We start from the raw sequence: 14875 nt of genomic DNA on the forward strand, positions 1-14875 counted from the left end.
TCCCAGGAACAGAATGCCCCAAGACAAGCACCTCCGCTGCTCCTCCCACACTGCCACGGCCGTCTCTTAACCTTGACTACAGCAGCCCTCAGTAAGACAAAGAAAACACCCTTTGCTTTCGCCTGTTGGATGATGCAAACCCACTTGCTGACCTTTCTGGATGAACATTTTTCTAGTGTGAATGGGCCAGCTATGATCTCACTACCTTGTCAATGAAGAGGAAGTGGGGAAAGCCTTTTCAATGTTAAATCAAAAGAGGGCTTTTATGCAGTCTGACATCAGGGGAAAACACAAGACGGCTTTCCAACCGCACTGCAGGAACAGCTAAGAAGGCTCTCCAAAACCACTCCCCCTACCTTTGCAGCGACCCTCACTCTGGGCCAGCTGCTTAATGGCATGAGCAGACATTCAGCTCTGAACGTAGGATTGGCAAAAGGCTCATAAAACCATCAATTATATCAAAGCTACAAGAGGATCTGACTCTGGAGGGCATAAATATGGATTCTGTTCAGAGATTTCTGGTGTGACAGTGGGGTCAGCCTACAACCTTTACAATGAACATCCTGTTCCTGCTTGACCTCTTGTCCTTTTTTTTCCCTTCTACTTAATGACTGTTTGGAGCAGTCTTGGAGCTTGGAAAAAAAAAAAAAAGTCCTCCAAAGCTGGCCGACGTATATTGATATTGCTGGTTGCAATATATTTACACAGCCACAAAAAGCCGCTGCTCAGCTGAGCCTACTTTTAGCTTGTACCCTACTAAAATGAATGCAAATGTAAAAGCACTAAAACCGCATCAGCGGACTGAATGAGAAACTAAGATTTCTTTAATGTGGCGGTGTGCTAGGGAAGCAGCCCCAACAATGACATCCCACAAAGCTGCTGCCAGTTGTGGAGTTTGCAGCTCCTAGGGAACCCTCAGTGTCCCCAGCAGCAGGGGACTTCCGACAGCCAAACTTCTGTCTATAACCTTCCCCATCACTGCAGGTGTAGGAAAAAAGCACAGGGTTGCAATATCACACCCAAGTACCAATGGCAAGTTCACAATACATGGCTCAACTCTTTGCTGGGCATCTCCGCCTGCTTTGTGTGTATTAGTTGCTACACAAAATTAACTGGAAGCTGTATCAAACCCAAAGGGAACAGCATTAGATATTAAAACCCTGAGGCACTTTGCTCTTTAACTCCTATTCTGAACAGCTTGCAATTGTAGTGCTTCAACTTCCCCAGTTTGTTCTCAGCCCTCGAATAATTACTGATCCCAATTTTTTTCCTCATTTTTAATTGTTACTGCAAAGTGTAGCCCACAAAGGAAAGGCAGCAAGCAAGTGTAAAGTATAATTATTTTTTGAAAGACTGAGGGAATCTGTTCAGGTGGTTGTCCAGCTTATTTGGGTGTGAAAGCATTTTTCAGATGTTCAGAAATGGAAAAGAAAAAGAAATCCTGCTCAGATGCATGCCTGTGTGTATGAAAAACAATGAAATGCCTTAGATGCCTTATTTTGTGTTTAGGACATACAGCGCTACATTAACAGCACCTTTCTCAATAAGAAATCCGTTGCAAGTACAGCAATCAGTGTGTTGTGCTGGGCAATTTTATGTTCAAGAATGTGGTGGGGTTTTTTTAAATTCTGCTCTTAAAATACTCAGGACAACAAGAACTCAGAGTCTTAACAATATAAATGCTAAGTGTAAGTCCAGTCTCCTACACACAGATGTAGATCAGCATTACTTGTTTAAACACTGATAAAAATTAGAACATAGTGAAGCCAAATGAACATAGGAAATATTTCACGTAATATTTACTGGAAAATTGCAACAGGGATTTTCTCTAATGAGTAAATACAGCATGAAGCCGTTGAGTCTTCTATCCCTGGGGTAAGATAATTTGAAACACATTTTTTCAGATCAAAAGTGTTATGTTGTCAAATATAAAAGCCCAATTTAGGCTGCATAATATTTAATTAAGAAAACAGCATTCCATACTGTGATTTATTTATTTTTTTAAGTCCAATGCCCCTTGAGTCATTTTATCTTCTTAACTTTAAGATTTGTACTGTGCGAGATCATGGGAAAGACAGAGAAGCAACTTTATTTTCATTACAAAAGAAGAAAAACCTAAAGGGAATCCTGTGAACACCAAATCCAAACCCAAGATTTCCCAGTAATCATGCAACTTGAAAAGGCCATCTGCTCACTCAAAATGGAGAGGAGCACTGTACCTGATCCTGTGGCTATGATGATGGATAACAGAGAACCAGGTCATACAGAACGGCCACAAGAATACCTGGAGTATTTAGACTTAAGGGGACCCTCTTAGGGCTCCGCAGCCACGATTTGCTCACCTTGACACTTCTGTGATGTATCCGCGATGGCTGGCATTTCACACTGCTGGTGTTGCAACAGCCAGTGCAACGTTTCACCTCCACGCAGGGCGGCCATATCAGGAAGTTGGCAGAGGTGGGATCAATCTGACTCCGAGGTATCTCGTATATAACCGTCCGTGTTTTGCAGACAGCCGGGATAGCTTCCTCTGCAAACACAAGAAATTCACACTTCCAGGTGAGCAGCTGCTCTCACCTCAGAGCACCCAGATACTTTACACCATTGATTTATGAGTTGCACCCGTAGCTGGCGGGTTGAGATGGTGTTCTCAGTTCCCACTGCTCACTGACAAGTCGGTGCTGAGTACTGTTTGCCTACCACCAAACCGTGTGTGCTACCCTAGGGAAAAGCTTGACTCACTCCCAAAAGCCCAGCCCTAAAACAAGGGTTTACAATGGCCTGGCTCCCAACATAGCTCGGAGCACATACCATTAGATAAGACAATCCCGGCTCTTTAGAAGTGACAGCAAGCCAGGGGCTTCTCCAGATTAGATGATCCTCTAATACAGCCTCATAGCGACTGCATAACAGCAGCTGCTATTTTACAACATCGGGGTGATCACTGCACACACGTATTATCACACAAGTATGCAATACCTGGCAAACACCACCACAGAAGTTGCACTGAGGAAAATTAGATCACACCCAAATTGGTTGAGCTGGGAAACAACCTGTGCCACCTTGAAACTTTCCACTTCCAAAACCTTAACATCCCCACATCAGGGAGTCTGGTCCATCTGCCATCCGAAAGGGCAGCTGCCATTTTTTCTGAATGAAGTTATCAAAGGTCTGTACGTGGTGGGTCTTTCTTGAATAAGGCAAAACCACAAAAGTAGCATGACTGAAAAACCTGCAGCTAAACCAATACCTGTCAGGCTCAGGTAAGGTGAGCTTGTAGACAAGTTTCAGCCACCTGAGGATCATAAAGAGTAACTCTGTACTGCTGCATGATGCTGCCATGAAAAATCCAAACCAAGTATTGTTTTCAACCTAGGGACTGCCTAAGAAGTCAAGCTGATAATTCAAAGCTGTCCAGAAAATAGCAATTGCAGGGACAACTTGTTTGATGGTAAGTTCTCTGAAGGCAGCCTGGATTTTTTTGCCTTACAGCAGAAGCAGTGATAGCTTTGGGTTAGACGTGTCAGGGAACTGGAATACTGCCTGTGCTTCTTCAGTTACTTCTGAAGTACAAGAAGTTCAGGCCTGACCTGTGCCTGTAACATGAAAATCTAGGCTTAGTTTTGAAAGAGATGCATTTCAGTCAGCTAAATAGAGTGAAAATTCTTCTTCTCAAACCCCAGTGCCGTGACCTCAAGAAAATTAACGGATCCCATACTGCAAGATAGCTGGCAACTCCTACAAGTTATTGAGTATACCCAGTTCCCACTGACTTTTATGGGGAGGCATTCAACACCTTGCAGAGTAAGGTGCCAAGTGTAGCAGACTGTTTCAGAACCGCTGTTCTCTAGAGGCATTCAATGTGACGAGTGCGCTTGCCAATTCACACTGCAAATCCAGGCTGACAGCATGCTGTGCTATCTACCGCGTACCACCATAGCTTAAAGTACAAATATATGAACTCTGAATTACCTATAATAGATATGATCATGGATGTTTTCCACAGTCAAATGGAATGGTAAAACACTCAGATCTAAACAGATGAACAAGCACTGCATACAAATCCTATTCTAAAATTCACTAAGGATCTCTTTAAATTTGTATTTGGGCTTTGTTGGATCACCATCATTATTGTTTAGCAAGAACAAAATCCCTTGTAAACATGCATGGTGCCCTACGCAATGATGGAAATCAATGCCCCAGCATTTCCATCAATGGCTTTTAATTTTTTGGATAAGCTGGTTTTTTCTTGTGAATAAAGAGTCAAGCTGTTTCCTTTTGTGGAGCTTCTGTACTGAAAACTCTACCAACTGTTGATGTTTTTTAAAGCACACTGCTGTAGTTGTTCCCCACACTATGAATTATACATTGAATATCACAGCATTTTCTAACCAAGGTCTAGCTTTCTAACATGCTGCAACAGGAAAGTGAATGTAAAGAATTTGTGCTTGTCTGTCTCCTATGGACATCCTCCAGAAGACAGCTTCTCAGGCAAGGCTCGTTTCGTGCAAAAAGAAAGGCAGAAACTAGAAATGGCCTTTTCCCTTTGTGTGTGTCGCGTTTTTCCAGTGAAATGTCCTGCTTGGCTGACCAAAAGCACCCCCTCTGTTTTTACTCCCTAAGTACAAACAGCTTGTTTCTTACCAATGCTTCTTTTTCTGCGAATGGGCACAGGACGATTCTCTTGCGCATGTTTAGCAGAATGAACACTATAAGATCTCAAGTTTGTTTCTGAAACATCATCATATCCTAGAACAGGAAACAAAATATTAAACCTCAGCTATGTTATTCGCATCAGTGTCGCTACAGTGCTGTTCCATACATATAAACCTGCACTGTTCATATGCATAAAACCCAATCCTGCTGCAATTAGTCTAACGTAACTCCTGCCACTGCAACTGCAAGGGCATAAGGCAGGGAAGACATAGACGTTAAATGTCACGTATAAGCATGCACAATTTAATTCTAATATCCACTTTACTGAAAGCCCCCAGAAACAGTGCACAGTCTGTGACACAGAACCATATCTAAAGTAAAACAGTTGCATTGTTACGTGAAAGGCATAATACAGCTTTTCTTACTGGAAAGGTGTAGAAATAAGAACAATTATACTTCACGTGAAACGTTTCTTCTAAGTTTTTTTGGAGTTCTGCTATGAGGCTATGGTAAAAAATATGGTATTACACACCCAAAAGCAACAATGCTGCCTCTGTAAATTTTCTCTTGCTTAGTTTTCAGGGCAGTACTAGGACGGAATCAAAAGCAAAAAGTAACTAGCATGGGTTTCCTTTTAGCCTCTCTGTTGCAGAACAAATCCCCTGTGAAGTATCCTAACCTTTGGAGGGGCATCTGAAGCTACTGCAAACTCTGGGACTGCATCCAGGCTTGTCTTGTTCCCTAAATAAGCCTACCACATGGGTTAAAGGGCCATGAGAAAAAGCAAAGATGGAAAACTTGGCATTTCATTTATCATAAAAAACAACAAAATAACTGCTCCAACTATTTGGTTTTGTTAAGTGAAGCAGTGCAGGTCGTGTCCCATGCAGTAGGGTTCTGAAAATGACAAGCACAATCTGCAAACAGGGGATCAGGAAGATGTAAGCAAACTGAAGACTGCATAGAGATTCCAGTACACTGAAACTAAGATTTTTAGCACTCTGCTGCTTGGAGTGCCCTCTGTAAGATCGCTGAACAGTTTCAAGGTTTCACTGCTGGCTCCAAAGAAAACTGTGATGTGCACTAAAAAATATAAATGGCTGTTATACAGTACTCAGTTACCCTCTACAAGCTACCAACATCCTACACTCCTGTCTTCTGCACTGTCACGCTCCCTGCTTCCAGTTTGTTTTGTATGCACAGTTGACTGTCTCCGGAGCTTGTTTTATTCTCAGCTTTATTAGTAATAGACATCATGAGAGTCTGCTCTACAAACCAACCAATTAATTTTCTCCTCCCTCCAAGAAATCCTGACCTAAAGAGCATGCAGCTTGTGGAATCACCTGCAGAGCCTGGAAAGACATGAAGACAGTGGTATCTTCAGCATCTCAGAAAGAGCTCTCTGCCTCAAGGTTTAGCTTCACTTCTTGGAAAATACAATCGTAGGTAGCTAAGAGAAGATGAAAGGGGAGGTCCAAGAGGTAGTGCCAGGATCACCCACTGGTCCTGTCTATTCTCCTTATCAGCAGAACAGATCCTTGTCTGAAATAAGTCAGTGTGAAATCCAGACTCTCAATTTACCCAAATAAATTGGCTCCTACTTCCTGTGTAGAGTGCTTGTTTCCCACTGCTTTTGATGGGAAATTTTGGAACCTAAATGATTAGCTGATAGTGAGCCTTATTTGCAGTCCCAGTCCTGTAATGTAACACAGCGATGACTAATGGATTTTATTTCTGCTTTTATTGTACCCCATACTCCAGAAAACTCATCAGTGGGGTAAATAAAATGGCTTGCCTGAGACCCCACAGGAAGCTTGCAACCGAGCTGAGGAGCAGAGCCAGGTCTCCCGCATGCCATTCCAAAGGCACCAGGCTATCCACCTGACCCCAAATGGTGTTATGCAAAATGAGGATCCGTTCTGATGTTCCTCCAGCCCTCTTCTGCTTCCTAGCACTCAGCCACCCAACACCTTAATACTGACCTCCTTTTTGGCAGCTTGGAGTTGTCACAACCTCTCCCTCAGTTTGAGGCAATGAAGTGATATTCAAAAGAAAGCAGCATGAATTCTGCTCAGTGTAAGATCCAAGCTAGGCTCAGAGCAAGAAGCATCTCTGTCCACATGCAAACAGTGTTTAAAAAAGATTAAACACAAAACTAATGCCTCTAATCCAAACTGCTTGGTGGGCACAGACATCTTGCTGAAAAGAGAAACCGTCGATGATGCCAGCTGTACGGCAGGCCCGAGCCACAGGTCCTAATCCCACATTCAACACGCTGGCATAGCTCCCTTCTAACATGACTGATTTCTTGCTGTCTTGTTTAAAGAAACTGGTAAGACTAAAGGAATAGTATGATCAGCTAACCAATATGTTAAGCCATGTGCTTATATATAACTGCTCAACTCAGCTGCAATTAGCCATATTCTATCATCATGTTTATAAAGCAAAACGACATGTCGAGGAGCATGTGTTGCTTATAAGATGATTTCTAAGGTGAAGAAGGCCTCTGGCTCATACTGTATCTCACTGTCTCGCTACATATCTTAGGCATGTACATCACTTCTTAAGTTCATGTCTCGCTGTGAGGGTTAAAAGAAGAGATCTACAGAGCTAGCACAGCAGACTGCAAAATAAGTTCCAGTCAAACCTCAATGCATTATGCAACACATATTGTATTATTTCTATCGACACAGCATCGATGTGTTTGGTTTTTTTAATAAACAGAATTATGGAGCATATGGCTGGAGCCAGAAGACACTATAATGCTAAAGGCACTTGGTGTCCCCCCCGATCCCCACAGGCATTTGGAAGGAATTCCATTTCCCGGTGAAGTCAATGGGAAAATCACTGAAGTTCAAGCAAACTTTAAGTCACCAGAAGTCTTGCCCAAAGCAGGACCAAAAAACAGAAAGTCAGCTTTGAAACCCAGACTTGACTCTGGATGTGTGGCCAGAAGACTTTCTTTTATTTCTTTGAAACAACGATGATACAATAATTACAAATAGCACTCTCTAGTTTGACTTTAAAGAAGCCCGATACCTAATTTGCATCAGGTTTTTTCCCCTAATGTACTGATTTAGGAGCATGAAGTTGCAGGATAAGGATACACTCTTAGCAAAGGAAATGGGAGTTTATGGGTGCTTAGTGCCGCACAAAATGAGGCTTAGAGCAGAAAGCTTAGAAACGGACGGTTCTTAGTTTATAAATTGAACACTGCTTGTCACGAAGTGAAGATGGAGGATGCTACACGGAGCCAGATTAATGCAGCTCTCTTTTAACGTTTTAATAATAAAAGTTTTCATGGCAGCCCATCAAGAACCTTCTCTGTAATCTTTTATGTACTGACAACATATCAATGATGGGTATAAAAACTCTTGCAATTAGCCTTGGTCAATCCATTACTGTAGCTGAAATTGTTCTTTTTTGTCAGATTGGCATTTTTCCACTGGGTCGTGGAGTATAAATCACAGAGTTCTTATGACATTCTGCCAATACGTGATTACTCTTCTCACTAAATAAGCCTGTGGAAAGCATCCTAAGACGACTGTTATATTTATCAATTTATACTGTTGCATTGCTATCTCCTTCCGAAACAATTTTATGCGAGGTACATCCCCAGTATATGCGGTCTTAACACAAACCTTCTACATGTCTCTTTGATGCGCATCCAAAAAAATGTAGGTCCAACACTTCTAGTACCAACAGCAGCAGCTTAGGAAATTCTCATTCTCTCTTTTTTTTCAGGAATTCAATGTAAGGTACAATAAACTGAAATGGTCTGTCTTACAAATCGGTCCTAGAGCCAGAAAGCCCAAGGCAACGTCAATCTGTTTGTTTGATCTTCTTTCTGGCTGATGCAAAATATGCCCTTCTGACATCCAACTGCAGAGATAGATGTCATTAAGTTTTCAACTTTGATCTATTAAAGGAAATATAAGTAGCCGCCTGCAAGATCCTGTTTTGTTTAGGTTTTTTTCCCTTTACCTAGATGTGATCAACCAACTGTAAAGGAGGAGGAGTATTCCCTCTATCTGTCTCAGGAAAAACACAGGACACACATGGCAGATGCCCGCCTCTCATAATGTTTAAGAGGTGCAAGGAAAGCTAACACATTGCATTGTAACCTCCTCAATTTGAGCACCACCACACCAAAAGCACAAAGTCAGCAGAAGATTTTCCAATAGATTGAGCTCTGCAGCAATCTAACACTTTTCCATGAAAGTATACTGTTAATTTAGAACGTTTCTCCACTTAACAAAAGCTGCTCTGCTAGTTCTTAATCACAGGCCGTTAAATTCACATGGCCTAAGGTGACCCTGTGGTTGATGCCCTCAAACCATGCAAAGAAGCACACTCAGCCCTGCGTTTCCCCACGCAGGGAGACGACTGGGGGAAAATCTGTTCCCAGCGGGAGGCAAACATAATAGGTGATGAAATGAACTCTACCTCCCACAGGACAGATGGGAGAGGTGAAGCGCGGGGAGAAAAACCACGCTGCTAAGCCAAAGAGAACTTCACGGGCAGAATATAGGAAATGCCCCCGTTTCGGTGATTTAGTCTGTTAGTAGTAAAACTGTACTCTGCACGCTACAGCTGCCTACTTCCTGGGATCGTGCATGCTTTCTGTTTTAAACAGGGTCAGGCTCTGCTCTCTGTCACGCCAATGAAACTCTGTCGCTGACTATGGATCCCAATCACAGCAAATTAATTAATATAAGACCCTGTTTCTCACATAAACAAGGAATTTTCATGTTGCCTTTACAGGGATTTCTCTTTGAATCGGACATGCAGCACTGGGCTCTGACAAATTGGCCTGGATTTTCGGTTTTGAATACAATGATAAGCTCCATGTTGGGTAGTGTTTTTCTTTAAGTAATATGCCAGATGGTCTGGGGGTGTGGTTTCTAATTTTATGAAGGGGGTTATCAGTCATCTCTGCGCTACAATATAGAGACCAAATCTGTCAGAATAGAAGAAAAACCTGCCCACTCTGACTTATAAAACTTACTTTTCCAATTAAAAATACATGCTTTGCATTGCAGGAGAGAAAATGACTGTTCTTCCTTCAATTTCCACAGATTCTGTCTTGTTACTCAGAAATATCAGATATTTTCTGCATGCGTGCCTGATCCTGCAAACTCTTCCCCTACAAGACCATTCTTAATTCTCAAGTCCACCCACTGAGTTTAAACAGGGCTACTCACATGCAGAAGGACTGGCAATACCATGCACTAAAACGAGGGAGAAAATAATCACTGGAGTGTTTTATTCTGAGCCTCAGTTTAAATGAGTGTATGCTATAAAATACAAATACATCCACTGTACAAGCCTTCACTGAACTAGCCCTTCCCTAAATGCAACTACGGCCCTAAGGAAATACATTTCAGAAATATTATCTTACCAGTGACAACTAGAAAACATTTGATTTGCTAATCCAAGCTAATACTAAATATAGTAAACAGGCCCGATCCTGTTTACTGAAGAAAACATGGCAATTTCAATGTTCGATTAGTCACTCTGATAAACCCTTAATAAGAATTGCTCATGACAGTAAAGACTGCAGGACTGTGCCCAGAAAACGTAAATGCGGGTAGTAAAGACCAGTTACTCTCTATGAAGATCCAATCCTGCTTGTGTAGCTCAGAATAAAGCGCAGCAGGCGTGCAAAAGGAGCACTCACATAAGCAAGAACAGGGTGAAAAGCTGAATATTTTTTATTTTTTAATACTGTTTGAGTTTGTGTCTTAAGGCATTACTGTTTCATGTTGAAATAGTAAAATATTTATGTGTCTTGTTTCTCTAATGGTTTCTAAACTGACAAATTGCATGAAAACAGCAAAACGAAATGGTAAACTCGTAGCTGACCTCTTCCATTTCTGGTCATGCATCCTCTTCTGGTTAATATTAGCCACGAGGTAAATAATTATTTTCTGAAATAATTTTTTTGGCTACATCTACGAATTTATTCAGCTCCCGCCATTGCTCCACTTGCCTGCTTGATTCTCTTGCAATGGAGCCATGTGAACTTTTGCTCTCCTTGTAAGTGGTATTTAAAAATGAAGCATGTGCTTGTTACACTGGGGCATTTGAAAAAATAATGTCTTCTGGTAGCTACAGAATATCGACTCAAACGCAGAAGCAGCATGCAGTATTCTAAAACGCTAGCGCTCAGATCCAGCCCTTCTGCAACAGCAGCCAAGCCTTCCACTGAGTTCACTGGGAAAAAGATTTTAGCAGTAGTGCACTTGTCTGGTCCAAAACAGTCTTCAGTGGGGAAATATGTATTGCATACCCCTTCCCTGTTGTGAAAGCTTCTTTAATTGCAGTGATAAGCAATAATGATGAAGCACTGCTCTCCAAAAATACTAAACCGATGCCAATGAATCTGGTAATTAGTAATTAGCCTCTCTGGTAAAGTATTGTGCAAGAGAGAAATATTCCCATTTTCAGTGTAATGGGAAACCGTTTGCTCCCTAATCACATGAAAATTGAAAGCTATGTCTGTAAAATACGTTCTTAGTGCATTCCTGCTCATTAATACAGCACTATACAAAAAGCACTGAGTTAAACTCTAGAAGGATCCTGCAATGCTGAATGAAGGTGATTGAACCTGGCACAGATTTTACAAAAATACACAGCATATGGTTTAAAAGGAGATGGCCCAGTACCAACGCAAGCAAGAACTCATTCATTTTTCTCCATGTTTGCTCTTCAGAAAGATGCAGGTTTCCCTTGGGCACATCAAAGGTGCCGGGTTTATTCTCTCTCAACTAAGGGAAGAAATCACCAGGAACAAAGTGCATCAAGTGAAACCAAATGATAAGAAACCCAGTAATACGGTGCTTCTAGATCTCATTTACTGCTGCAACGATCTGTTTGAACTGCACGTTCTCACTACACCCATTTGCATGCCTAATGATGCAGAAAATAACCCTGTGCTATTTTCTTTTGGAAAAAAAGTGTATTTTTAAGGGTAAGCTTCATACGCAGGTTCCTGTTTAAAATCAGCGTAGACGGTTTATTTTCCTTTTAATAAAGCCCAGCGCTTGAAGAGACATTACTTCATTCATAAATATTGTTTCAAATATTTTAAATACCTCTAGGACAGTAGTTTAAAGATAACAGAGCAGTGCAAGACCAACAACAAACCTTGTGGAAATTCTTCTCCGCTGAGAGACGGAGAGGTCTGAAAACACAGAGGGTCACCAGGTCCCTCTCCACCCTGAACCCCCCGAAGTTTTAATTCCCGATCGGCCCCTTGGCCGCCGCCTCCCTTTGAAATAAAGCTCCCCTGCCCAGGCCAGCCTGGCTCTTCAGGCTGGGTCCCCGCACGCCTTCTCGTCCCCGAGGCGAGGCAGCCCGGGCCGCGCCGCCGGAGCGGCGAAAGGCGTGCGGGGCGCTGCGCCGCGGCCGCCCGCGGTGCCTCCCCCCCCGGGGCGGCGGCGGCCGACGGCGCGGAAGGAAGGAGGACGGGACTAATTTACCTACGGAGTCAATCTCCAGGAGGCGCTGCAAGTCGCGGATGCTGTGGATCTCGCTGTGCGCCAGCCGCTCGATGAGCTCCTGCGGGATCTCGGCCTCCTTCAAAGACACACACACACACACCGCGGGTCACCGCGCAGCCCCGCGCAGCGCTCCCCCCCCCTCCCCCCCCCCACGCCCCTGCCCCACCGGGCACTGAGCGCTCCGGGGCTGGGGGTGGGGGGTTATGGAGGGTGCAGGGTGTTTGCTGGACGTGTTTGGACGAAGCAGGGGAAAAATCCACGCTCGCACCCACCCCCCCCCCCCCAAAGCTCCACCGGGCGCTGGAGCGCTCCCCGCCGCCCCCTCCTGCGCGCCCGCGGGGGCTGCGCGCCGCCCGCCGCCCGCTGAACTGCGCCACGGCGCAGCCGGGCGGGCGGCTCGGCACGGCCACGGCCACGGCCCCGGCCTGGCGGAGCGTGTGCCCGGCAGAGCCGAGCCTCCTCTCCCCCGAGCCCGGCTCGACGGGCTGGAAACCCACCCCGGCCAAGCGGCTCGCTGAAGTTTGCCCAGGCGGGCGTGAAGTCCGCCGCGGGCGAGGGTTCCCCCGACCCGGGGAGGAGGACGGTCGTGCCCCGCGGGGCCAACCGCCGTCCTCCCAGCGCCCACGTCGCGGGTCCCGGTGCCAAGCAAACCCGGTGCCGGGAAAAGTTAAAAGAGTCGCCGCGCAGCGCCGAGCACGGCGCTCGCCCCGACCCGGGGCCACCTGTAGCAACCCCGAAGACGCGGCTCCGCGCCCCTCGCCCGGTGATCTTCGAAAACCGGGCCAGGGGCGTTTTGGGGACGGGGCTGGGGCGGTTTATTCAACCAACTTCTGCCCGCGGCACTAACGGTGCCCGCGGTCGGCTGCCTGCAGCGCCGTGCGCCCCGGGGGCGGCCGCTGCCGGGCGGCTCCGCTCAGCGCTCCGTTTGCAAATCGCCGCAGCCGCGGGGCGTGAAAACAAAAATATATATATTACAAGATAGATAGATGTCGAAGAATTTTTTAAGGGCAGCCAGCAGCCCCGGAGCGGAACGCACGGTCATTCCCCTTCGCCTGTGGCACGCGTGAAATGGCAACACGCTTTCTGCCACGGTCGCGCAGGGGCTGGGGCAGGGCGAGAGCTGCCGGCGGGGCCAGGGCGCGGAGATGCCCGCGGAGCCCAGGTGGGCAACCCGCTCCCTCCCCCCGTGCCCTCCGCCGCCGGTTCGTCCCGAACCGCCCCCCCCCCCCCCCTCACCTTCCCCCGGGCTGCGGCGTCCCCCGGGGACCGAGAACGCAGGAAAAGCCGCTCTCACCTACCTCGGAGAAGGTAAAGGACAGGTAGCCAAAACCTATCAGCAAAACGCAAGCCCAGGTCCTCATCGCGGTCTAGTGCACTTTAGACACGGAGGGAAGGCGAGGCTGATGGAGAGGAGCTGCAGGCCGGCTCCTGCCGCGCAGAGATTCAGTACCATCCCTCAGGGGAAAGGCAGCGGGGTGGCTCGGGGGTCCTCCGCATCCAGGGTGGGTCGGGGGCTGCCGCGGACCGAATGACGGCGCTGCCGCTGTTTGTAACGTTCCCCTCGCTATCACGGGAGCGTGGCCGCTCTCCTTCGCTGCTACTGCTCTCGCTCGCTCCTCTTGGCTCTTAGGACTAGACCAGCCGGTACTTCTGCATATTTGCTTAGATCAGACCAAAGTGAAACCCAAGGAGTCGATCCGGAGCGCAGCCGAAACGCCCATCACCTGTCTGGGGCGGCTGGCCCCCCTCGCGGCGGGCGGCGCTGGGGCCCGCCTCCCCCCGCCGCCGCGGCCTCCCGCTCCGCGCCGGGACCGAGGGGGGGTTTTTTTTTGCTCGATTTGCCGGCTTCTCCCCCACCCCGCTGTGCTTGCCCTCCACCCTCTCCCCCTTTCTCAAAAAGGGGGGAAAAAAAGAAAAAAAAAAAAAAAGAAAAAAATTTTATTGATACGGATCGCAATGTTTCTCTTGCTCAGAACGGTCCCGCTTCCCTCCCCGGCTGGGGTGAGGTTAAAAATAATAATTAATTACGAAGAATAGCAGGGATAGAGCGGAGCAGTACGGCAAGATCTGCCTCGGTGCAGTTCCTTCTCCACTTTGCACGGGAGGAGAAGAGAGGAGGAGGAAGGACAAAAAAAAAAAAAAAAAAAAAGATAGGCAAGAAGGTTTAAATCCCAAGGGGATCGGAGACGAACTGCAACTCCTGGCGGAGGGAGGATTCCCGGGTTCGCTCCGAAGCGGTGGCCTGTCTGGAGCGTGGCTCCGGCGAGGAGCAGCATATACCGCTCCCCTCCCAGCCATGCGCCTCCCCCGTCCCTCCTCCCGGTACTCCCGGCACCAAACCCACAAACAACAAGTAGTGGGGGCCGCCGCCAGCTGCAGCCCCTGCTCGGAGGGCGAGAGGGGCTCTGCCCACATGTGAGGGGGGAAAAAAAAAAAAAAATAAATTAAAAGAGCCGGAGGAAAGGGGCCGGGGAGGGAGCGGGGCAGCCTGCCCGCCACCCCGGCCCTCTGCGGCACTGGGGCGGGGGAGCCGAGGAGCGGGGAAGGGCTGGGAGCTGCTGCGCAACAGCCGCCGCGTAACCTTACGGGATCCACCTTGTGCCCCTGCCTTTTATATAAGGCGGAAGAGATCGCCATGACCACGGAGGGTTTGCGTGGGGTTTTTTTCCTATCGTTATTTTTTTTTGGGGGGGGGGGGGGGAGGCTTACCCTTT

General features: G+C 46.7%; 1 protein-coding gene across 5 annotated transcripts in view; it reads right to left on the bottom strand.

The window, feature by feature from the left end:
* The window catches only part of PDGFA (platelet derived growth factor subunit A), a 36987-nt gene extending 22584 nt beyond the window's left edge, over window positions 1–14403 (bottom strand). For all 5 annotated transcript variants that reach the window (XR_007504540.1, XM_049791313.1, XM_049791312.1 and 2 more), the window contains exons 1-4: window positions 13460–14403; window positions 12141–12237; window positions 4645–4749; window positions 2343–2530 (exon numbers count right to left, since the gene is read on the bottom strand). Coding sequence is in view for 4 of the 5 variants with exons in the window: in XM_049791313.1 (XP_049647270.1) it covers window positions 2343–2530; window positions 4645–4749; window positions 12141–12237; window positions 13460–13522 (453 nt within the window). In the remaining variant the exon portion in view is untranslated. The remainder of the gene's footprint in view (window positions 1–2342; window positions 2531–4644; window positions 4750–12140; window positions 12238–13459) is intronic.
* Between the last annotated feature and the right edge of the window lie 472 nt (window positions 14404–14875).

Source organism: Accipiter gentilis, chromosome 33 (assembly GCF_929443795.1).
Source record: "Accipiter gentilis chromosome 33, bAccGen1.1, whole genome shotgun sequence".
Taxonomy (NCBI): domain Eukaryota; kingdom Metazoa; phylum Chordata; class Aves; order Accipitriformes; family Accipitridae; genus Astur; species Astur gentilis.